The 26,487-nt window shown below is 39.2% G+C and overlaps 1 protein-coding gene across 10 annotated transcripts in view; it reads right to left on the reverse strand.

Annotated features, from left to right (window-relative positions):
• The window catches only part of CEP126 (centrosomal protein 126), a 102,640-nt gene that overhangs the window by 56,168 nt on the left and 19,985 nt on the right, over positions 1-26,487 (reverse strand). For 7 of the 10 annotated variants that reach the window (XM_053900591.1, XM_053900589.1, XM_053900587.1 and 4 more), the window contains exons 3-4: positions 10,082-10,227; positions 3,391-3,502 (exon numbers count right to left, since the gene is read on the reverse strand). In XM_053900591.1, coding sequence (XP_053756566.1) covers positions 3,391-3,502; positions 10,082-10,227 — 258 coding nt within the window. Of the gene's footprint in view, positions 1-3,390; positions 3,505-10,081; positions 10,228-26,487 lie in introns of those variants that run through there. The other 3 variants (XM_053900592.1, XM_053900594.1, XM_053900593.1) reach the window with 3 other exon arrangements.

Consider the following 26,487-nt stretch of genomic DNA (forward strand, 5'->3'; position numbering starts at 1 on the left):
TTTTTTTCATTTTCTTTATTCCCTCATACACTCATAATCTAATTTCTATTATCTATTTCTATGAAATGTCTTTTCCTTCTTTGTTTTCAACTTTCTTTTAACAAAAGTCCTTTTAAATTCATGGCTGTGCCTCCTGATTTTCCTGCCACTAATCACTCTGTGCTCCAATTTGTATATGTCTAGTTGATCAACATTCTTAAACTCTTATTTCTTTATGTCACTTCTCTGTTTTGTGAAAAGGCATTTTCATTTCTTCTTCTCTCATCCTTTCCTTCTAATCACTCAAAATATTTATATTCTTTAACAGATCTATCATTTCCTCGCTATACAAAATTGTACTAGTCCAGCATTGGCAGTGACGACCTCTCCTTGGGATCATCCCATTAATTTCGTCTTGTGCCCTTTGCCTTCAATGTCTCTCCATCCTTTTCATTCTCCAACACTCATACCAGTTATCTTTCTAAAACAACAGAGGATGAGATCACTCCCTGATCGATCACCTGCATGGGTTCTCTACTAGTTATAGAACAAACCTCAAACTTCCTAGCCAGAAATAAAAACATTTCACATTCAATTTCAGTCCATTTTCTGGACCATCTCCTGTCCTTCCGGCAACACACCCTACAGTCCCGTCTCTCTGAGCGAGTCCTATTTCCTCCTACCACACTGCAGGCCTGAACAGGCCTACACTCGGCCTCTGCTTCTTCATGAGACAACGTGCACCCATCCTTTAGGACTTCTTTCCAACTTCAAGATTCATACGTTGCCACTTGGCTAATATTCCCGTAACAGCTCCCCTTACACAGTGTTACGTGTGTGTTCTAACGTTAACTGCAAACCTTTCCCGAGAGGAGAACCACATCTCACTCATAGTGTAACCCATGCTAATCCTCGTCTAGCTCAAAGTAGGTACATAAGATGCTCCACATGCTTGCCCTCCTCTGTCTTTCTAGACCACGTTCTGTTACTCATCAGTCTGTGGGACCTGACTGGGCCCTACATCTTTTCTGGCTATCGTTCTATCACTCTTTTCCTTTTGAAGACAAACTACGGTTCTTATCTTTACTTTCTTGCTCTCCGTGTCTTTTCAACTTCTAGTAATCTCTTTCCTTTGCCTATCACTTCACTGAAACTACTCTGACAGAGTCACCACTGTGACTTTTTTATTGTGAAATATAGTAGACGCACTGCTTCTTTTTAAAAAAAATTTTTTTAACATTTTTTATTTATTTTTGAGACAGGGAGAGACAGAGCATGAACAGGGGAGGGTCTGAGAGAGGGAGACACAGAATCTGAAACAGGCTCCAGGCTCTGAGCTGTCTGCACAGAGCCCGACGCGGGGCTCGAACTCACGGACCGCGAGATCATGACCTAAGCCAAAGTCGGCGGCTTAACCGAATGAGCCACCCAGGCGCCCCTAGACGCACTGCTTCTATAGTGGACACTGTCATTTCCCCTCCAGATTCACTTTCTGGGCTTCTCCACTTCTCTCTGCTTGGCAGATACTAAATGATCCTTTGCCTTCTGATTTATGGCTCAGTTTGGTTGATGGGAAGCACAAGAGACAGGACGACAGAGGGAAGAGGCGCTTGAGAACTGTCCTTTTAGCCTGACCTCTGCCCCTGGCAATGCTCCCCTATCCGGGACCACGGGCTGGCTAGCAGCCCTCTTCCACAGCAGCTGCAGAGCTTCCGGTTCAGCTCCGAGGTGGTCACGGTCATGCTGATCCTATTCTCAGTACCTGGGGCACTTCATCATTCTTTGTTGGCTTTGCACTTCCTTTATCCACCTCTTTTCTGTCACCCCTTTTTTATGTGCCACCTGTTTCATGTCAGGGTAACAAGTTTTTATGTCACTAACTCACTGGAAGCCATTTGAACTCTGCTTGCTTTTTTTCCAGGAAACTCCACACTTCTTTAGTTTGCATGATCCCACCCTGTCCCGTCCTACGTCAACCTTCTGTTCCTATTTGTGGGCCTGTTTTCTACATCCTTAAATGTTGCTATTCTTCAGGGCTCTGCCCTACACCTGCCATCACGGTACACACTCTCCATGGCTGCGTCTCATCCGTGAGCTGTGTTGAATCAACTTAAGCCTATATCTTTCTCTCGAGCTATGAACTCATATAATTTCAATGACATATATTGGAATAGCCTCCTGTTTTGTCCTCTTCTAACCCATTATCCACATGTGTAGATTGGAATGATAAATGATAAAAGAGAAAAGCTGATCTTACCCCCCTTCTACTTAAGATCCTTCACTGACTCGTCTCGAACTCTCAGGATAAAGTGTGCACTCCTTAGTGCACAGACGCATTTACCCCTCCAATCCCCTGCCTGGACAGGCTACTGGGATTCTGTGCTCTGGCATTCCACGTGCTCTCCTTCCCAGAGCACATCACTCCTTCTACCACTCTTGTCCTGCACACACACTCATCCCTCTCTGTCCGGAGTACCAGGGCTCACTCATTTCATAATTAATCCCTAGTCTCTTCAAAGCTTTGTTGAAGAATCTTCTATTCCATGAGGTCTTTCCTCAACTACAGTGAAGACTGAGAAAATGAATTGGTCTTAGCTCTGATCAAGGGAACTACTGGCCACAGATATTCTAAAAATGGAAGTACTTTAGTAAATAACATTATGTACAGCAAAATATAAACATTAATTAATGTCTCCATTGTAAATGTCTTTATATAAATAAATATTACATATTATTATCATTACTCTTGGGGTACTAGTCTATACTTTTTGAAGTATTACACTTCTCTCCTAGATTGTACACTAGGAATTGTATTTTACCACGTTCTTCTTCCCCATATCCCCTTTACAAAGCCTGACTAATGTTATGCAAGTGGTAGCTTTAATAAACATTTATAATAAATAAATGGAGACATAAAAGATGTCACAGGGCACTGTGTGATTGGTTGATTGACTCTATTGCTTCTAATAATTCATTTAAGCTCCTGGAGAGGAACCATAAGCCATTGCCTTTTTCAAGACACCCAGGAAAGATTCTCTGTGAGGAAACACCCATTTTTCCCATACAGTTACTCCTTTTATCTAAAAATATATCACTACAATTCAACACTATTTTTTCCTTGCAGTGAAGATAAATAATGAACATCAATATTTTAAAATGGTTTGAATGATAGTTTCCATAGAAATTTATTCAACATAGGCAGCACTGTAATACCAAGACAATAAATTAGAATTTTGCCTTATTCTGGAAGCAATTTATATTCTACTCTACCTTAATTTAATCTGTGAAAATAAAACATTAAACTCTACAAGGGTGAGGAGTAACTGATGAAATGGCCTACAAACTCAGTAATAGAAAGCTATTTAATTATTACATATTAATAATTATACATAATAATAATACATTACTTACCTCCAATTTACTGTTGGTCTATGGGAAGAGGGAAGGTTTACTTCTGATTTTAAGTTGGATTCCTGAATTTGTTTGAGGGCTTCTTCCAAAGGAGGAACTGGTTTTTGAAAAGCTAAGAGAATAAAGAAAAATCAAATAGTATAGAATCACTTCATCTTCTATTCTAACTGGTCAATAATAAATACTACTTTATTTTTATTTATTTATTTATTTATTTATTTATTTATTTATTTATTTATTAAAGCAACTCTTCCTTTTATTTTTTATTTATTTATTTTTAACGTTTTTATTTATTTTTGAGACAGAGAGAGACAGAGCATGAATGGGGGAGGGTCAGAAAGAGGGAGACACAGAATCTGAAACAGGCTCCAGGCTCCGAGCTGTCAGCACGGAGCCCAACACGGGGCTCGAACTCATGAACTGTGAGATCATGACATGAGCTGAAGCCGGCCGCTCAACCGACTGAGCCACCCAGGCGCCCCAATAAATACTACTTTAAAACTTTTGAAAAAAGAAAATATTTTTTAGAATAGTGTAAATATTTTAAATTTAGATATTTAATTACCCAAAGAGAAACTGTGACCTCAAAATTCACGTCACCAATTTTAAGAATATTTATCTGGAAAAAAAACTGAGAAATGTTCAGGCCCTTCATCCCGGCATGCAAACCACACTGTATTTGATCTCATGACTCCATAAATTTCTGACAAAATTTATTAATATTCTTATGAAGAAAAGGGGAAGGTATAAAAACACCAGCTGATGTTTACTGAGCACTTACCATTACAGACATTATTTTTGAGCATGTTGTAACAAATGTAATCCTCACTACAGCCTGTGAGGCAGATGCTCTTTGAATCTCCATTTTGCAATGGAGGAAACTGAGGCATAGAGAAGGTAAGTATCTTGTTCGAGGTCATAGACCACGTGGACGTTCGTTGACATGCTACACAGTACAACCTCATACCCAACTCTACTTTGCGTGCGTAGTAGCCACTTTGTAAAGCCCTTTTGCTGGGCACATTGGTCTCAACGTACTCAACCTCTTCTACTTCTCGAAATACCCTTTCACTTATGTGGTCAAGTTGAAACTCAGCTGTCTTAAATGGAAACTCACCTGCTTAAATGGAGGCATTATTTTGCATTATTTTGCATCACATACTACAGAAAATTCAAGGCCTGGAGGTAGGGTAGCTGACTTTCTAGGTCTCTACAGACACCTCCAAACTGTCTTTCCTCCTTCTCCTTTAAAAACCCTGTATGTTTTCAGGCTTTTTCATTATTGCAATCTTTGTTATTTACCTTAAAATTCTAAAGCAAAGCCAGTACATTATTATGTATGCTTTAGTTCATAGACGGAACTCTAGAGACAGTCCATTTCCCTAATTAAGAGGTGATGGCATAATATTCTGATGAATACAGCTGTATGACAGGGCTTGCAGGATATTCTAATCATAAAGGACCAATCCTTTTGAGGCAGATATTGTCAAGTGTTATATATCAACTGGTTTTCTAATTGGTATACTCAATGTCTAACATGGGTTTTTGTTGGTGAAAAGAACAGCCTGGTGAATATCTTGTTGAATGTTAAAAATGGGATTTCTTTGTTGAAATTAAAGGTATTCAAGACAAGTGCATTTTCATAAATATATTTTAATCACTCCCTACCTTTACATGAACAGGGAATAAGAATGCAGGGAGGTCTATATCCTTTACCCTATCGATGATCTCTGAGTCTTGATGTCTACTCAGGCTTGTGTCTGACCGTTAATACAGGAACATTTCTCAATGTCCAATGCCAGATGGCACAGTTCTGTCTCTGGAATGTGGCTGTGTGTATCTCGGCAGACCTCTCATAGAAGGTATAGTTAGAGTACCTACAAGGACAGAAAGCTGGGACTTTATTCAGCTCACTGAACAAGCTGTATGAATGTTCTGTGTCTAGTCATACAAGATTAGAGTCTGAGACTTGCTTTTATTAACCTTCACCACTTGATGCCTATCAAAGAGAGCCTAAACACTAATTTTAATGCTAACTCAGGTCAACAAAGACATTACATCGAAGAGACAGATGTACCTGTATGTTCACCCCAGCATTATTTACAACAGCCAGGAAATGGGAGCAACCTGTGTCCACTGATAGATGAATGGATAAAGAAGATATGGTATACTGGGGCTCCTGAGTGGCTCAGTTGGTTAAATGTCCGACTTCGGCTCAGGTCATGATCTTACAGTTCGGTGAGTTTGAGTCCCGCATTGGGCTCTGTGCTGACAGCTAGGAGTCTGGAGCCTGCTTCGGATTCTGTGTCTCCCTCTCTGTGCCCCTGCCCCACTCATGCTCTATCTCTCAAAAATAAATAAATGTTAAAAAAAATTCAAGAAAAAAGAAGATGTGGTATATATACATTATGGAATATTATTTAGCCATCAAAAAAGAATGAAATCTTTCCATTTGAGACAATGTAATGGACCTAGAGAGCATTATGCTAAGCGAAATAAGTCAGTGGACAAATACTGTATGATGTCACTTACATGTGGAATCTAAACAGAACAAACCAAATGAACAAAACAAACAGACTCACAGAGAGAGGAAACAAACTGTTACTAGGGAGGGCAAAGGTTGAGGGGCTGGTGAAGTGTGAGATAGGTTGGGGGGTTGGATTAAGAGGTATAGACATCCAGTTATGAAATAAGTAAGTCATGAGGATGTTATGTACAGCACAGGGAGAATAGTCAGTGACGCTGTAATAATTTTGTGTGGTGACAGATGGAACTAGACTTATTGTCAGGATCATTTAATAACGTATAAAAATAAAGAATCATAAAGATGCATGCCTGAAATGAATAGGATATTATATGTCAGTTATACTTCAGAAAATGAAAACTACCTTAGATCAGTGTACGACCACCCATGACTGCTTCTTGTTGCTGTTAATTTAACGACTCCTGGTTACCACCCCTCATGCGCTGGGGATACTGGAAGCCTGTTATTTTTCAAGTCTTACTGCAGACCACAGCTGCATTCCTTCATTTAGCCCAGGAGCTCTGGTTTTTCCAGTTCTTCTACCCTAATATGCTCACTCCAACGGTTTTCTGACCTCATTCAAACCCCCAGCCTGCTGCCCTTCTTTGTAGCACGGGGAAGAGCCAACCACCAGGCTTCCTGGTGAGCTTGCGGTTAGCCTTCAGGGTTTGGGAATAAAGTGAACTAACAGTCAATTAAGTAGTAGTCTTTCATAGCTTTGTTCTTGCTCTTCACTGATAGCACTGGCTTTTCTTAAAATTTTATTTTGACAGGGGCGCCTGGGTGGCTCAGTCGGTTAAGCGTCCAGCTTCGGCTCAGGTCATGATCTCGAGGTCCGTGAGTTCGAGCCCCGCATCGGGCTCTGTGCTAACCGCTCAGAGCCTGGAGCCTGTTTCAGATTCTGTGTCTCCCTCTTTCTCTGACCCTCCCCCGTTCATGATCTGTCTCTCTCTGTCTCAAAAATAAATAAACGTTAAAAAAACTTTTTTTAAAAAAATTTATTTTGACATTTTGCATAGATGACATATTCATACTCAGAAGTGAAAAATATACATGATATATTTGGAAGTCTTGCTCTCCTTGGTCACTTGTATATTCTTTCACTGTTTCTTTATGCAAATACAAGCAAATGTAAATAGAGTAAAACTTTGGATTGCGGGGAACTTGTTCTGTGAGTGTTCCGCAAGATGAGGAGATTTCTCTAATAAATTTTAACTAGATAAATGAGTGGCTTGCACTTGTTGCAACTCGTTGCAAGATAAAGGAGTGATGCCAAATGTCACATGATCACAACTGAGCCAATGGTTCTTGAAATTCACTTTGGCATACGAGTGCTTTGGTTTATAAGCATGTGTCCGGAACAAATTCTGCTCACAAACCAAGGTTTTACATATATATTTTAATTTTGACAACTACTTCTCAAAATCCATTTTTTGGTTTTTCTTGCTCTACCTACAGTATACACTGGTATGTGTTAAGATTCTATTTTAGGCCCTACCCTCAATCTATGGTCTATATCCTGTTGTTTAGTTTACCTTTCCCATGGCTTCATTTATCAACTATATATCCATTCATTAGTGACTCTTAAATATATACATCTCTATTCTGTATCTTGTTCTTAAGTTTCAGACCCACATTTCTAGTTGCTGATTTGATTTCTCCATTTGGACAAGCCAAAGGAGGCTCAAAATCAATACATTTAAAACTTAATGATCATTCACACTTGTAATCTGATTCATCCATAACCCTGATTAATATGATCATCTACCAAAATCATTAATTCTGTAAAAATGTCTAAAAACTTGTGAGGCTCTCTGCAAAATCCCTAGGGCACTGTTCTCTACCTGGACCCTTGGCACTTTCCATTGATCGTAACTGAAATCTACTGATTACATCTCCTGAATATATTACCACTTGTCTCCACATCCAGTACAGTGTTTTAATTTAGCAGCTGGACCTCTCTTGCCACAAATAACGAAATAGTCTCATACTAGTCTATCTACTTCAGTGTCTTTACTGGAACCCAACATCCATGTTGTAACTGTAATTATCTTTCTAACAAACAAATCTAATTATAGTAGAGACCCCAAGTTTCCCACACAATATCCATTTTCCCTTTCTTCCTTGGCAACAGACCCTACATTAATAGTTAGAGAGTAGCAATAGAGCCTTAAAAAAATTTTTTTTTCATTTTTCAGTACCCCCTGCACATGAAATTGCCAATTATAAATTACACTAAGCAGACAAATGGCTATTTCTAGGAACATAATTTAAAAGGAGCTCAGAGGTACAACCTTTTTTCCTTTACAATTCTTCCTTCTTCATGCCTACAACATGGCATGATGGCTGGAGATCTGGCAGGTGCAATGTGACCATGAGGGTGAAGATATAAATCACAAACTAAGAATAGTTGAGCTGAGAGACAGAGGCATTGGGGTTCCCAGTGACACTGCACAGTCCCCAAATGAGCTGTGACTGCCTACCTCAGGACTTCATATTATCAGAGGGAGAAATAAACCCTGCCATATTTAAGCTGTTATTATTTTTAATGGTGTTACCACCTGCCCTTACTCACTGTGACAGACACAGTAATGGCTTCATTTTCAATTAAAAACCCTTTTTTTTAATTTAAAAAAAAAATTTTTTTTTTTTTAACATTTATTTATTTTTGAGACAGAGAGAGACAGAGCATGAACGGGGAAGGGTCAGAGAGAGGGAGACACAGAATCTGAAACAGGCTCCAGGCTCTGAGCTTTCAGCACAGAGCCTGATGCGGGGCTCGAACCCACGGACCGTGAGATCATGACCTGAGCTGAAGTCGGACACTTAACCGACTGAGCCATCCATGCGCCCCTTCAATTAAAAACCTTTAAGTGGATTGCATTTTGGAGAAAGACAAAATTCCTAGCATGATATGCAAAGCTCTTTGGGTCCTGGTTCTAACTTAGTTTTTTAGACTTACATTCATTTTTCTTCACTTTTTCCCCACCCTATGCTTCAGGATACACCAAAATACATAATTTATTTACGAAAGCTTTTCCTTCCATTGGGGATTAAAAAATTTTTTTCTCTATGCATGGCAAAATGCTCATTCTTCAAGATTCAAATTAAGTCATTTTTTCAGGGATAATGTCCTTGATGTCCCTGTACAGCTGTAGTTTTCTTCCTTCTGTGTTCACACAGAGCTTCACATATTTTGTTACCACAGCAATCATCAGTTTATTTATTGACATTGTTTACATTATTCTCACCTCCAAAATAAGCTGTGAGATCTTTAATGGTAGAGTAGGACTAGATTTCTCTCTGTCTCAGCCCAGGGCTAAGTACAATGTAGTACAACGTATGTTTGTTGAACATAAAGGTTCTGCCTGTCCTTTTCTTTTTGAAGCTTTGACATTTTATTCTTAATTCTGTGTTGCTATTTAAGGTATAAAAAATGTAGATGTGATACCAAAGAATCAACCATACTCATATTTAGATTCTTAATAGGTTCCAGGTCTCAGATTGTTGGATTGTATCACTTTGTACACTTTATTTTTATTTAAATGTTTCTCAAACAGGAATTTGAACCAAAATGTGAATAAAATACCAGAATGAATGTGACACTAATTTACTGAACCCAAATGTTAAATTTTCTTTTTACTAAATCAGTTTTAAAAAGACAAAGCATTGTGAGCCAGGATATAGTAGAATCAAACTTGCAAGCTTTCAAAATTTACTAATAGAGCCAACAAAATATTCTCCAAGTTAAAGCTAAATCAAATTACAATTTTTCACTTGGTTAAAACCTTATTACTCAAAGGCATATTTTTTTAGTTTGAATTTATACTTCCTTTTTTTTTTTTTTAATTTTCTTTTTTAATGTTTATTTTTGAGGGGGAGAAAGAGGGCAAGCAGGGGAGGGACAGAGAGAGAGAAAGACGCAGAATCTGAAGCAGGCTCCAGGCTCTGAGCTGTCAGCACAGAGCCCAACACAGGGCTTGAACTCAAAAACTGTGAGATCATGCATGATCTGAGTCAGAGTTGGACGCTCAACTGACTGAGCCACCCATGTGTCCCTATATTTTCTTTCTTAATTTATCATTTTACTGCCTACTCAATATTGAATATTGAATATTAGATATAACTTTCATTTTTGTTCTCAAATTGTTCTAGAGATTAAGGTACCTGCTCTCCTCCGTTGTGAAAGAGGAATATGGGCACGTTGGAATTTTTCAGTGACTTCTTCAAACTTCTCTTTTCTTTGTTGAAGTATTTGTTCTCTGATTTGTTGTTCTCTTTCTTCTTGTTCTTTTCGTTTCTCTTCAAAAGCTCTACATTTAAAACACAAAGTAGATAACTGAATTAGGGATTAAATTTTAAAAATCTCAATACAGAAAATAGCTTCAAACTAGTGATTTATTATACAGTGATGTTTTCATATTTCAAAAGTCTACTTACTTAGAAACAAATTAAAAAAAAAAGGCCCTTAGCTAAGAATTTTAATATCTTTATATGTGGTAATTCCAGAACCTTATCCAGGCCTGGCAGGCCTACATACATGTTTCCACCTCCCAAAGCCTGCTGTGGAAGCATTCTTTACTATTTTCTGGAATGTGAAGAGCTAATTCATTGGTGAAAGAATCAGTCTTACAAATTATGGGGCAGTCAGGACAATGCTGTATATTTCTTTTTGTCTTTTAGACCAAAAGTTTAAAATTGGCTGTCATGATAAGTCTGAAGTATGCTAAAAATCCATGCAATTTACGTAAAAATCTTGATTTCCACCTCCTCTGGAAAATATGTAAGATTTGTCAAGTATGAACTCCTATTCACACATTCCCTATTTTTCTTAACTTTCCTATTTCATTTATTTCTGATTGCACCTGGGTACTTGAGTTTATATTCTCTAGTTTCATCTGTTTCAAAAAATTAATTTTGCTTGTGAAAAATATGTGTGTGTTTCAATAATTATTTGCTAGACAATGAAAAAAATGGAAAAGGAGGCTTGCAATTCACTGGTTGAGAAACTGCCAAGTGGTTCTCCTCTTCAGAAAGCATGGGGCTGAGAGGTGGTAGGTAAGAAGTCTTTAAGATTTTTAGTTCCATGCATTACTATTAACCATCCTTCCAAAGGCCTTCACTGGCTGGAGCATTATTCTATTCTAAATAACTCAGATTTAGGGAAGTACACTTCCGGGAAGTAGGGATACGTATATTTAAGTGGTCTTACCCCAGTGGTAGGTAGGAGATAGTGGGTTTGACGCAACAATTACAACACTGTATTGTGAACTTCATAACATGCAGACATAAAGAAGTCCATGAGCAAAAGGATGCCAACATGGGGGTGGGACTAATAGAATCATAAAGTTGAAGGATCCTTATATTTATGTGAAATGGTCCAGTTATAACTCTAAATAGTTAAGAATGAATATTATAATGCCTAGAGGAGCCACTAAAAAAAAAGTAAAATTGAAAATTTTTTGACTAACTCAAAGGGAGGCAGGAAAGGAAGAAGAAACAAGAGGAAAAAAAATAGAATTGATAGAAAACATAGTTAAATGAGAGACCTACATCAAACTGCTTTAAGAATTATTAGATGTAAAAAGACTAAACACAAGGCAGAGTCTTGTTTTTGGGAGACAGTTCTCTGTAAATATTTCGTATTTCTGCACAGCCCAGGTTCTCTGAATGAAGACATTCACAGCCAACTTGAGAGTGTGCGTGTAGACAGTGTAGTATAGTAAAGCAAAGAAAGGTCTCCCTTCCTGGAGACATGGGGTAGCGAAGATAAAGATCTCTCTCTTCTCCAAAGAGTGCTTACACTCCAGATCAAACATAAGGTTTCCTTCTCTCTGAAGAGGGGGATAGCAGCGGCCATGTAGTTTCCACGTGTCGTGGTTCTTAGTCTGTAATGAACTAGTTCCTACTCTGTGCAGGAGCCATCTGGCCCTCACAGCATTGCCCTTTGGGGAGTAGACTTTAGGAAACTGACATAAGACATTGCTTTGGCTACGCTTTTTCCACGAGTGATACACAGTTTGTTTTCTTTCAGCCTGCCACAATACATACGAAATAGTGGTAAGCTAAAAAAATTAGCTTGCTTGTCAAAACCTCAGATCCTATACAGTTCTTCACAGTTTCTGATTTAGCACTTGCTAGACTGAATATAACCAAGACACAAGAGGATTTCCACAAACACAGACAGGTTGAAAGCAAAAGGATGAAACAGTAGAAGACATTTACTAAATTAATAGCAGACAAAGTAGGCATTAAGACAGGGAGTATTACCAGAGATGAAAACAGTATTTCATAATGATAGAAGGGTCAGTTCATCAGGACTACATAAAAATCATAAATATGTATGTACCTAATAAGAGACCTTCAAAATACATGAAGCAAAGAACTAAAGGGAGAAACTGATGAATCTATGATTGTAGTTGCATATTGCAACATACCTCTCAATAATTGATAGAACAGTCACAAAAAAAATATCAGTAAGAATACAGATTTGAACAACACTATCAACTACCTTGACCTTGTTGATATTTACAGAACAACTATTTAGGCCCAACAATTGCAATACATATTCTTTTTGAGTGCAACATAAGAAATCTTTACATTGGCCCATAAAACAAATGCCAATGAATTTCATAAGATTTAAATCTTAGAGTATGTTCTCCAATTAAAAAATAGATTTATATTAGAAATCAATTATGGTATCTAGAAAAGCTCAATAATTGGAAATTAAAATAAAACAAGAACATACTTCCAAATAAGCTATAGGTCAAAAAAAAAAGAAATCAAAAGGGAAGTAGCAAAACAAAATGAACAAAATGAAAATGCAGCATACCAAATTTATTGAGTGCAGTTGTTCAGAGGGAAATTTATCTTATTATTTTTTTAATGTTTATTTAATTTTGAAAGAGAGGGAGCAGAGGATCCTAGGCAGACTCTGCATTGACAGCAGCAAGCCCGATGTGGGGCTTGAACTCATGAACCGTGAGACCGTGGTCTGGGCCTAAGTCGAATGTCTAATCAACTGAGCGACGCAGGCGCCCCCGGAGGGAAATTTATAACTTTAAATGCCTACAGTGGAAAAAGATAAAAACTTTAAATCAGTGATTTTAGTTCCCACCTTAAGAAGATGGAAGACGTGCAACTTTATTCTTTGGTAAGAAGAAAGGAATGAATAAAAGAAGAAAGCAATGAAACACTAAACTAAAAAATAGAGACCACACAGACTAAAGTTGTGTTTGAAAACTTTAGTAAAATTAATAAACTCCTACCAAGAATGATGAATGAAAAAAAAAAAAAAGAGTGAAGAAAAAAAAGTAAACAAAATGATCACTCTCATGAATGAAAGATAGGCTATCACTACCAATACCACAGACATTAAAAGAATAATATGACCAACTTTCTGCTAATAAATTCAACAACTTAGATAAAATGGATCAATTTCTTGAAAGAATCAACTTAGCAAAACTGACAAAAAAATACAAAAACTTTATTAATAAATTTAATTTATAATTAGTAAGCTTCCTACAAAGAAAACTCCCTGTTCAGATTTTTTATTACTTTTTGTCAAACATTTAAAGGAGAAATAACAATCATAGAACCTTTTTCCAAGTATAGAAGTAGAGGAAACACTTTCTCAACATATTTTATTTATTAAAAAAATTTTTTTTAATGTTTATTTATTTTTGAGAGAGACACAGTGCAAGTGGGAGAGGGGCAGAGAGAAAGGGAGACACAGAATCCGAAGCAGACTCCAGGCTCTGAGCTGCCAGCACAGAGCCCTATGTGGGCTCAAACCCACATGAGATCATGACCTGGGCTGAAGTCAGACACTTATCCAACTGAGCCAGCCAGGCGTTCCCCCCACCACCCACAACATATTTTATAAAGCCTGTATAACCTTGATCTCCAAACCTCACAAAGATATTACAAGAAATTTACAGACCAAACTGTACACAAAAATCCTTCACAAAATATTAGTAAATAAAATCCACCAGTTTATTAAGAAAACTCCCACATCACCAAATGAGAGTTACCCTTAGAAGGCAAGGCTGACTTGATATCTCAAAATTAACCAGTAAAAGAAAAATAAGTAAAAAATAAAAAGGGGTGACTGGATGGCTTAGTCAGTTGAGCATCCGTCCGACTCTTGATTTTGGCTCAGGTCATGATCTCAGGTTTGTGGGATCAAACCCTGCATCAGGCTCTGCTGGGCACAGAGCCTGCTTGAGACACACTCTCTCTCTCTCTCTTCCCCCTGTCTCCATCTGCCCCTCTCCCCTGCTCACGTGCTCTAAAACAAACAAATAAATAAATGTCAAAGTTAATCAGTAAAATTAACCACACTGACCAAATAAAGGAGAACAGCTGTATGACAATATTGAATACATGTTCATGATAAGAACTCTCAGCACACCAGGAATGAAAGGAAACCTCCCCAATCTGATAAAGGGCAATTATCAAAAATCCCTAGTTAGCAGCACAGTTAACTGTAAAATAGTTAATACTTCCCTCTCCAAAGGGACAAAAGGCAAAAAATCTCATTATATTGCCTCTATTCCCCATTACACTGGAGCTCCTAAAAAGTTCAATAAGGCCAACATAAAAACAAAAGGCACATCAATTGGAAAGATGAAGTTAATTCCCTTTATTTCAGATGACATGATTATACAAACAGAATATGTTAAGGAATTTAAAAATAACTCCTAGAACTAATGAGTGAATTTAACAAGTTCTCAGAATACAAGGTCAATGTAGAAAAATCAATGATATTTCTACATATAACAATGGAAAATGAAATTTAAATCCATTTAAAACAGCATCATAGAATTTGAAATACTTAGGAATTATGTAACAAAAAACCATGTAAGAACTTCACTTTGAAAACAGAAAATACTGCTAAAAGAAATTATACAAACAACAACAAAAAGAAAAAAACAGGAGAGAGGAAAGGAGAAATATACTGTGTTCATGGATTTCATGTATTACAAGACTCAATATTGTTATATCAATTCTTTCTAAATTGATCTGTATGTTCATCATGGTATGTTCAAAACCATGCAGGTTATTTATATGGAAAAGCAAAAAATACCAAGAAGAGACAAAACAATCTTGAATTAAAACAAAACTGGAAGGTGTGGCGCCTGGGTGGCTCAGTTAGTTGAGCTTTGGTTCAGGTCATGATCTCAAAGTTCATGACTTCAAGCCCTGCATTTGGGCTCTGTGCTGACAGCTCGGAGCCTGCTTCGGATTCTGTGTCTCCCCCTCTCTCTGCCCTTCCCCTGCTCACAATCTCTCTCTCAAAAAATTAGTAAACACCAAACAAACAAGCAAACAAATCTGGAGGGTGTGCACTGCCTTATTTCACCATGAAACAGTGGTTCTCAACTGGGGGCAATTTTGCCCCTTCCCTCTCAGTAAATATTTGGCAATGTCTGAAAACATTTTTAATTGTGCCACCACTGGGCATACTATTGGTACCTAGTAGGTAGAGGCCAGGATACCTCCCATAATACATCTCATCCAAAATGTCAGCAGCGTTGTTGAAAATCTCTGCCATAATGCCACAATAAGCGAGGCAGTGTAGTCCTGGTGTAAGGATAAACAGACCAATGGAATACAATATGGAATACAGAAATAAACCCCCACATACATGGCCAATTCATTTTTTTTTAATATTGTTTTTTTTTTTTTTTAATGTTTATTTTTGAGACAGAGAGAGACACAGCATGAGCAGAAAGGGGCAGAGAGAGAGGGAGACACAGAATGTGAAGCAGGCTCCAGGCTCTGAGCTGTCAGCACAGAGCCCGACGCGGGGCTCGAACTCACGAACCACGAGATCATGACCTGAGCCGAAGTCGGATGCTTAACCGACTGAGCCACCCAGGCACCCCACGGCCAATTCATTTTTTAAAAAGGTGGCACGGCCACTAAACATAGAAAGGAATCATTTTTCAACAGATGCTGCTAGAACAACTGGACCAACTCATAAGAATAAAGCCCAGCCTTACATAAGAGCACAGATGCAGACTCTGATATGGATGGTAAGCCTAAAAGCCAAAACCAGAAACTTTCCAGAAGGAAACAAGCAGACACTCTTCATAACCTTGGAATAGACAAAATGTCTTCCGGAGTACACAAGAAGCTTTATCTATAGGGGCTCCTGCGTGGCTAAGTCACTTCAGCAACCGACTCTTGATTTTGGACAGGTCATATCTCACGGTTTGTGACTTTGAGCCCCATGTCAGGCTCTGTGCTGACAGTATGGAGCCTGCTTGGGATTCTCTCTCCCTCTCTCTCTGCCCCTCCCCTACTTGCACTGTCTCTGCTAAATAAACTTTTTTAAAAAGATGTTTATTGGGGCACCTGGGTGGCTCAGTCGGTTGAACATCTGACTTTGGCTCAGGTCATGATCTCGCTGTCTGTGAGTTCAAGCCCTGTGTCGGGCTCTGGGCTGACAGCTCGGAGCCTGGAGACTGTTTCAGATTCTGTGTCTCCCTCTCTCTCTGACCCTACCCCACTCATGCTCTGTCTCTCTCTGTCAAAAATAAATAAACATTAAAAAAAATTTTTTTTAAAGATGTTTATTTATTTTGGAGAGGGAGTGAGCACAAGCAGGGGAGGGGTAGAGAAAGAGGGAGACACAGAATCTGAAGCAGGCTCCAGACTCTGAGTTGTCACCACAGAGCCTGACATGGGGCTTGAACCCACTGAGAGATCATGACCTGAGCCGAAGTCAGATGCTTAACTGACTGAGCCACCCAGGTGCCTCAAGCTTTTTTTTTTTTTTAATCACTACATATAGAACAAAAAACTGATAAACTATACTTCATCAAAACTTAAAACTGCTTTATGAAAGATTTTATGAAGTAAATAAAAAGGCAGGCCATAGACCGGAAAAAAATACTTGCAATATATATCTCTGACAAAGGAACTATATCCAGAATATATAAAAAAATCTTACAACTCAAAAAGAAGACAAATAATCCAATTAAAAATGGACAAAATGGGGCGCCTGGGTGGCTCAGTTGGTTAGTGTCTGACTTCGGCTCAGGTCATGATCTCACGGTTCATGAGTTCGAGCCCTGCCGCAGGCTCTGTGCTGACAGCTCAGAGCCTGGAGCCTGCTTCAGATTCTGTGTCCGTCACTTTCTGCCCCTCCCCTAGTCATGCTCTGTCTCTGTTTCTGTCTCTCTCTCAAAAATAAATAAACGTTAAAAAAATTTTTTTTTAAACGGACAAAATATTTAACAGAGATGTCACCAAAATCACATAAAAATAGGTAAGCAGGGGAGGCCAAATTACAACTACTTCATATCTACTATACAGCTAAAATTAAAAAGACTGACATTGCTGGTGGGTGTGTAAAATGGTTAGTCCTTTCAGAAAACTTTGTGACAGTTTCATATATGGATAAACACAAATGTACCCTAGGATTTAGTAATTCTACTTCTACTCAGGGGAAATGAAACATATGTGCAGAACAAGATGTCTTATAGTAACTGATTCTCTCATGTTTTACAACTTCAGCTTGAATTATCTTTCAGTTGGCAGCTTTATTAATAGCCTCAATTATAACAACCTAATGTCCATCAATAGGAGAATCGATAAACAAATTATGATATATCCTTACAATGCAAAACCACTCAGCACTAAAAAAGGGATAAACTAGTGATATATGCAAAGACATCGGTAAATCTCAACATTAAGTAAAAGAAACCATTAACAAAAGTGCAAGGACTGGCACAACTAATTCTGATGACAGAAATCAGAACAGTGGTTGTTGAGGGGTGGAGACTGATGATAATGGATTTGAAAGTATATGCAAGGGAATGACAGGGACAAACCAGGGAGTGAGAAGCTCAGTTTGAATAGAAGTGAGAACTCAAGTGATAAGAATAACAAAGAAAGGGTGATAAGATAGATGGACTGGGGTGGGGTCTTACAATTGCTAAACTCAGGGTACAAGAGGAAGTGACACGGAGAGGCAGGTGGTACAGATCATAGATTGAGATTCCAGGAACTGAAATTTTGGAGGTGGAGAAATAATTGGTGGTAGCTGAGGTGAGATGCCATTGAATGGGTGAAGTTCAAGAAAATGATAGGTCACTATGTTGAATGGGTGATCTATGAAGATACTGAAATTACAAAGAATGATCACTGGAATAGTGGTTGAGAGGGCGGGCCTACGCCGGCCGACTCCATCTTGTTCTGTGTCCTTCACCTTGACCACGCCTCCTCTCCTTGAGTAACCTCCCGCTCACCTGCCTAACAGGACTCCGACCCGACCCTTCCCCAGCCAATGGGCTGAGGCCACAGCCATTACCTCACCAACTGCCCGTAGGCCCCAGTAAAACCTTTGTCCTTTTGAAACTCCCTCTCTCTCCCCAGCATCTCACCGCTGCGTAGTGCAGGTAGGGGACTGAGCTCGGGCTAGCTCGAATAAAGGCTCTTTGCTTTTGCATCAGACTCGGCTCCCTGGTGGTCTTTGGGGATCACGAATTCTGGGCAGAACAGTGTAAGGAGGCAAGAAGAGCCAGGTGCTAAAACTTTCAAGCAATGACACAGAGGATCTATAGAGCATCATAGTAATAGTGACATTATTACGACAGGTAATAGTGTAAGACAGGTAAGACAGGTAATAGTGAGCAGTACAGTTAGATAGCATGTGCTTTAAAAGATCTTGGGGACCAGGGCACCCTGTACCCACTCTGGCCCATATCCACATTAGCTATGGCTATTCCAGCAGGGTAGTCACAGCATAGATTGCCCTGGGATCCCCAGCCCATGCCAGACATAGCTCCAGTCACCAGGCACGCACAGTCTACACAAGGAACAATGACACACAAGACCATTCCATCATGTTTAGGAGAATTATCTGTTCCACCTGATTCATAGAAACAAACACAGAAAGTCAAGCAAAATTAAGACAAAGGAATATGCTCCAAGTGAAATAAGACAAAACCTCAGAAAAAGAACTAAATGAGGAGAGAAAAAAATCTACCTGATAAAGAGTTTAAAGTAATGGTCTTCAAGACACTCACCAAACTGGAGAAGAGTGGTTGAACTAAGTGAGAACTTTAATAGAGAGAGAAAACATTAAAAAAGAACCAATCAAGATTTGAAGCATACAATAACTGAAATGGAAAATACACTAGAAGGAATCAACAGGAGATTAGAAGATGCAGAAGAATGGATCAGCAATCTGGAAGACAGGGTAATGGAAAAAAAACCCTCCTAAGCTCGACAGCAAAAAGAGGAAAAACAAAAAGATTGGTTAAAGGATCTCTTGGACAACATCAAACAGACAAATATTTGCATCACAGGGATCTCAGAAGGAGAAGAGAGAGAGAAAGGAACAGAAAGCATATTGGAACAAATAATAGCTGAAAACTTCCCTAACCTGGGGAAGGAAACAGACATCCAGGTTTGGGAAGCACAGAGAGTTCCAAACAAGATGGACCCATGAAATTCTCTCTACACTGACACATAATAATTAAAACACCAAAGATGAAAAACCAAGGAAGAATTTTAAAAGCAACAAAGATGGGAGCACCTGGGTGGCTCAGTTGGTTGAACATCCGACTTTCGCTCAGGTCATGATCTCACAGCTCATGAGTTCGGGCCCTGTGTCAGGCTCTGTGCTGCCTGCTTTGGATTCTGTGTCTCCCTTTCTCTCTGCCCCTCCCCGGCTCATGCTCTGTCTCTCTCTCTCTCTCAAAAACAAATAAACATGAAAAAAAAAAAGAAAAAAAAAGCAGCAAAAATGAAGCAACTAATTATGTATGAGGGAAATGCCACAAGGCCATCGGCTGATTTGTTTCAACAGAAACTTTGTAGGCCAGAAGGCAGTGACATGATATATTCAAAGCGCTAAAAGGAAAAACCCTAGAACTAAGAATATTCTGCTTAGCAAGGCTATCACTCGGAACAGAACGAGAGATAAAGAGTTTCCCAGACAAACAAAAATTAAAGGAGTTAATTTACTACGAAACCAGCCTTACAATAAATGTTAAAGGAACTTCTTTTAGGGTAAATGAAAAGGCCATAATTAGAAAATTATAAAAAGAAAAAATACCATGAGTAAAAGCAAATATACACTAAAGGTATAAGAGCAATCATTTGTAAAGCCAAAAAGTTAAAAGACAAAAGCAGTAAAATCAATTTTATCTAAAAAATTAATTAAGGGGAACTCAAAAAACATAAAGATATAAAATATGACAATATATACATAAAATACAGAAGAGGAAGTAAAACTGAAGTTCTTTTAGAATGTGATGCTATATTCTTAGGATATAATATATGAGTCTCATGATAACCACAAAGCAAAAAACTATAATAGATACAAAAAGGAAAGAGAAAGAAAGCCAAGTCTAACACTAAATACAGTCATGAATTACAAGGAAAGAAAGCAAAAGAAGAAAGGGACAGAGAACTATAAAAACAACCAGAAAACTATGAACAAGATGGCAATAAGTACATATCTATCAATAATTACTTTAAATGTAAATGGTCTAAATGCTCCAGTGAAAAGACATGGGAGGGTCTCCATGGGGAGGAAGAGGATTGAGGACCAAGGGTCTGCTGCCTCCCCTTTGTGCTGTGGGACCAGTTCTTTCACGGGGGGGGGGGGGGGCGGGGGGGGGGGGAGGGGGGGGGCGGAGGGGCAGGGAGGTTTTATCAGGGGTGGATACCCATCCCCCTCTCCCAACAGTGTCAAGGACATGTGATGAGCTATGGGTGTAGCTCCAAGGACTGGAGACCTCAAGTGCTCTGGGAGGACAGACAGACATACCTCCTCATCCCCAGCTGAGGAAGACACATTTTCATTCAAGGGCTCAGAGTGGGCCGTGGCCAGCTTGGCTTCAGCAGCGGGAGGAGCACAGTGTGACATCAGTGCAGTGGAAGACACAGCTCTGTCCTGCTGTGGCCACCCGGCCACCCGGGAGGAGCCTTGTAACAAGAGTCAATGTGGGCGCCTGGGAGGGCGGTGGGGCAGGAGGACCCGAAACTCACCACACCCAACAGATACACCTTGGTAAAAGCCACATGGGTCGGCAAACCCCGAAAACAACCCAAAGAGTGGCCAGTCTCTCCACAGTTAACAGTAGAGGGGAGGCCACATCAAGATGGGTGGGAGGGCGGAGATGTGGCCAGGAACCAAACTTCCAGTGAGATTAACCACGAACGAACGGGAGGGTCACCACAGGCATGAAGAAGGCATGGAACTGGACCCCCCATCAGGCTCCCCAGACACAGGGGCCCTGCACCGGGAGGACAGATCCCTAGAACATTTGGCTCTGAAAGCCAGTGGAGCCAAACTTCTTGAGATTTTACAATCATAGGCTTAACTCTGGGTACTTTAAAATCTGTAAGCTTGGCTCCGGGAGAGGGAGAGGGTGAGGGCTACAGGAAACGGAGTCCCTGCCCTTAAAGAGACAGCTAACAAACCACCGCTGTGAGCTTTTGAGCTAAGGCATAGAAACAGCAGTTCGCAAAGTGCCTGGAGCACACAGGAAGAAGATTTAGTTACTAACCCCAGAAATTTGCTGGAGGGCCAGGGATCTTTAGGAGGCTTCTCACTTCTCCAAGAACAAACGATCTGGTACAAATCTGGACAGTGACATGCAGAAGAATGAACCTGGACCACTTTCTTACACCATACGCAAAAATAAACCCTAAATGATTTAAAAACCTAAATGTCAGACTCCAAACCATGAAACTCCTAGAAGAAAACAAAAGATATCCAAATAATCTCTTGGACATCAACCATAGATGTCCTCAGGCAAGAAAAACAAAAGCAAAAATGAACTATTGGGACTACCCCAAAATAAAAATCTTTCGCACAGCAAAGAAAACCACTGACAGAATGAAAAGGCAATGGAAGAAGACATTTGCAAAATGATATATCTGATAAGGGCTTAATATCTAATATAAATAAAAAAATTTATACCACTCAACACCAGAAAACCGAACAATCCCATTAAAGATGGTTAGAGGACCTGAATACACATTTTCCCAAAGAAGATACACAGATGGCCAATAGGTACATGAAAAGATGGCTGTCACTCATCATCAGGGTAATGAAAATCAAAACCAAGTGAGGTATCACCTCACATCTACCGGAATGGCTGTTATTAGAAAGGTAAGAAATAATAAGTATTGTTGAGGATGTGGAGAAAAAGGAACTCATGTGCACTGTTGGAGAAATGCAAACTGGTAGAGCCACTGTGGAAAACAGTAGGAAGGCTCCTCAAAAAACTAAAAAGAGAAATATCACATGATCCAGTAATCCCATTATTGGGTTTTTACTCAAAGAAAACAAAACATGAATTCAAAACGATATATGCACCCCTATGCTTATTGCAGGATTATTTACAATTGTCAAGATATGGAAGCAATCTAAGTGTCCATCAATAGAGGAATAAAAAAGATGTAAATATATACATATGTACACACACACACACACACACACACACACACACACAGGGATATTACTTAACCATAAAAGGGAATGAGATCTTGCCATATGAGACAACACAGATGGACCTAGAGGGCATTATGTTCAGTGAAGTAAGTCAGACAGACAAAGACAAATACCATAAGATTTCACCTAGAAGATCTAAAAAGCAAAAGAAACAAAGTAGAAACAGATCCACAAGTAGAAAAAACTGGTGCATGCCAGAGGGGAGAGGCATGGGGGAAGGGGCAAAATGGGTGGAGGGGAGTGGGAGATTCAGGGGGATGAAAGGCACAGCATAGGGAACACAGTCAATGATATTGTGACGGTGTTGTATGGGGATAGATACACTTATGGGGAGCATAAGGTACAGAGAGGGCCAATCACATTGTACACCTAAAACTAATGTAACAATATATGTCGACTCTATTCCAGTTAAAAAAAAGGGTGCCTGGGTGGCTCCGTCAGTTAAGTGTCTGACTTGATTTTGGCTCAGGTCATGATCTCACCCTTAGCGAGGCAGAGCCCCGTGCAGGGCTCTGCGCTGAGTGTGGAGCCTGCTTGGGATTCTCTCTCCTTCTCTCTGTTCCTCCCCTACTCATGTGCAAGTGCATGTGCACACTGTCTCTCAAAATAAATAAACTTAAAAAAAGTTAAAAAAATAAAAGAGCTAAGGGATTTTAAAGAAAAGTGCAATGGTTAGAAGAGACAATGAAAAGCAATAGTGACTCTTCAGGCCTCATCCTGTGTGTCTATCAAGTATCTACTATAGTGTCTTAACACACTTCCCACAATATCACCTACTCCTTCCCTCCTACATTCTTTATCATAAACAAAAATAGAAGCTGTAAGCAGAGAATTTGTTCCATACCTAAAAATTACTTGTATCCATATTTACCTCAATTTGAGTTCTAACAAATTTCTAATACAATCACATGTCTTCAACTCCTTTGTCTTACTTTTCCTTTTGGTTAAACATTCCCATGTCTGCTCTCTTCCAAAAGGCACCGACTATACTTATGGGTAATTGCTTATGTAACTGACTTTTGTCTTTGGGACAGGGGATACAATCAGGATTGTAGGGACTGATGTAGAAAGTAAGTTTGGGAGAAGGCTTCTGGCAAAGCAAAGTTCATCACTGCACATAAGATGGACTGTGAAAAGGGAATAGGACACCACTCATTTATCACGGCCGGGCAGTGCATCAGAATTTCATGTGTACGGTCTTGCTTTAGCCCACAATTCTGGGAGTTGAATATTTTACAAATGAAAGAAATGAGTCTTAGAAAGGGTAAGTAATTTTTTCAAGGTCACATAATCACTAAATAGAACAAACAGGGAGTCTAAGCTAGGCAGTCTGACTCTTCCTGGTTTTTAATCACTTTCCTAGAGACCATATAACAGACTTTCTATAACTTTTCTCAAGGCACCTCTATTCTCAACATCGACACATACACAACTTTGCCTTCCCATGGAATCCTAAGCTTAACTTACCATAGTGTTTATCTTACTAAATAGTAATTATCTGTTTACTTTTCTGTATTGCTTATTAGACTTTAAGTATCACAAGACAGATAATGTGTCAGCACATAACACAGTGCTTGAAACATAATAGGAACTACATAGAATTGCTGAATAAAAGAATTAATTGTATTTTAACTATCTTCCCCATCAGATGCTGTTTATTGAGTGTGGGGACTGAAATTTTAATTTCTGGAATTTTGGTGCCTAACACCAAGCCTTGAACCTGAAAGATGTTTAATACATAATTGCTGAATGAATGCTTGTTCATATGTCAACTTCAAATATAATCAGAGCACTTCTAAAAGCGGTTATTTATTATTTTGATTTAATAATTTATCTGCTGGGAATATAACGGTAAGCAAAAATAGATGTGATCTGTGCAGTTTTTTTTTTTTAAATTTTAAACAGTGAAAGCACATGAGTGGTGGAGAGATGCGGAGGGAGAGAAAAAGAGAGGGAGAGAGAATCTTAAGCAGGCTCCACACTCAGCATGGAGCCTGATGCAGGGCTCGATGCCACAACTCTGGGATCATGACCTAAGCCGAATCAAGAGCTGGACTCTCAACAGAGTGAGCCACCCAGGTGTCTCTATGCAGTTATTTATAATCTAATGAAGCAAGCTAACAAAAGCAAGTATACAAAGAATTACTGATTGTCATAAGTGCTGTGAAGTAAAGAAACTCTAGTCCAAGACAGAGAACTTATTTTATTTTTAGTTTTTTTAATGTTTATTTTTGAGAGAGAGAGAGACAGACAGACAGAGCATGAATGGGGGAGGGGCAAAGAGAGAGAGGGAGACACAGAATCCAAAGCAGGCTCCAGGCTTTGAGTTGTCAGCACAGTGGGGCTCGCAGGGCTTGAACTCACGAACCATGAGATCATGACCTGAGCCGAAGTCGGATGCTTAACTGACTGAACCACCCAGGTGCCCCTAAGGGAACTCACTTTAAATGAGGTGAAACAGGGAATATTTCTCTGGAAACATAACATTTAAGCTAAAAATTCAGAATACGGCCAGTCATGAAAAGAAGTGAGTGGAGAAAAGTGCTCTAGGTAGAAGGAAGAGCATGCCAAAACAGTAAGTTGGAAGAAAGAGAAAATAAGACAATAATACCAGTTCAGCCAAGTTTGGCTGTGAGGAACGATGAATTTCTAAAGCTAACAGGTGATGCTTTTTTTTGCTATAATCAGGGAGCAATTCTGACAGCAAGTTACCATCACTAGTATTTAATACTGTTCTCTGGGCTCAAATGCATATACAAAGTAATAATAATTTCACACAGTACTTTCTAGGACCATAGGAAATAATGTGTGTTCCAGACTGAATAAAATTAAACCAGGGATGGAATGTGATCAAGGACAGAAGTTTCTACTCCTGAACTCAGTGATGGGTTCAACAAAAAGTTTTGTTTTTAAATTTTTATTTAATTTATTTTTTCAATTTACATCCAAGTTAGTTAGCATATAGTGCAACAATGATTTCAGGAGTAGATTCCTTAATGCCCCTTACCCATTTAGCCCATCCCCCCTCCCAAAATCCCTCCAGTAACCCTCTGTTTGTTCTCCATATTTAAGAGTCTCTTATGTTTTTGTCTCCCTCCCTGTTTTTTTTTTATTATTATTTTTGCTTCCCTTCCCTTATGTCCATCTGTTTTGTATCTTAAAGTCCTTATATGAGTGAAGTCATGATATTTGTCTTTCTCTAATTTCGCTTAGCATAATACCCTCTAGTTCCATCCAAGTAGTTGCAAATGGCAAGATTTCATTCTTTTTGATTGCCAAGTAATACTCCATTGTATATATTTACACCACATCTTCTTTATCCATCGATGGACATTTGGGCTCTTTCCATACTTTGGCTATTGTTGATAGTGCTGCTATAAACATTGGGGTGCATGTGCCCCTTTGAAACAGGGATAAATACCCTTGGATAAATACCTAGTAGTGCAATTGCTGGGTCGTAGGGTAGTTTTACTTTTAATCTTCTGAGGAACCTCCATACTGTTTTCCAGAGTGGCTGCACCAGTTTGCATTCCCACCAGCAGAGCAAGAGAGATTCTTTCTCTGCATGTTCGCCAACATCTGTTGTTGCTTGAGTTGTTAAGGATAGCCATTCTGACAGGTGTGAGGTGGTATTTCACTGTGGTTTTGATTTGTATTTCCCTGATGATGAGTGATGATGAGCATTTTTTCATATGTTGGTTTGCCATCTGGATGTCTTCTTTGGAGAAGTGTCTATTCAGGTCTTTTGCCCATTTGTTCACTGGATTATTTGTTTTTTGGGTGTTGAGTTTGATCAGGTCTTTATAGATTTTGGATACTAACCCTTTATCTGAGATGGCACTTGCAAATATCTCCTCTCATTCTGTCGGTTGCCTTTTAGTTTTGCTGATTTTTCCTTGGCTGTGCAGAAGCTTTTTATTTTGATGAGGTCCCAGTAGTTCATTTTTGCTTTTGTTTCCTTTGCCTCTGGAGACGTGTTAAGAAGTTGCTGTGGCCAAGGTCAAAGAGGTTTTTGCCTGCTTTCTCCTCGAGGATTTTGATGACCTCCTGTCTCACTTAGGTCTTTCATCCATTTTGAGTTTCTTTTTGT

The sequence above is a fragment of the Panthera pardus genome, unplaced genomic scaffold (assembly GCF_024362965.1).
Source record: "Panthera pardus isolate Hobbes unplaced genomic scaffold, ASM2436296v1 HiC_scaffold_12, whole genome shotgun sequence".
NCBI lineage: Eukaryota > Metazoa > Chordata > Mammalia > Carnivora > Felidae > Panthera > Panthera pardus.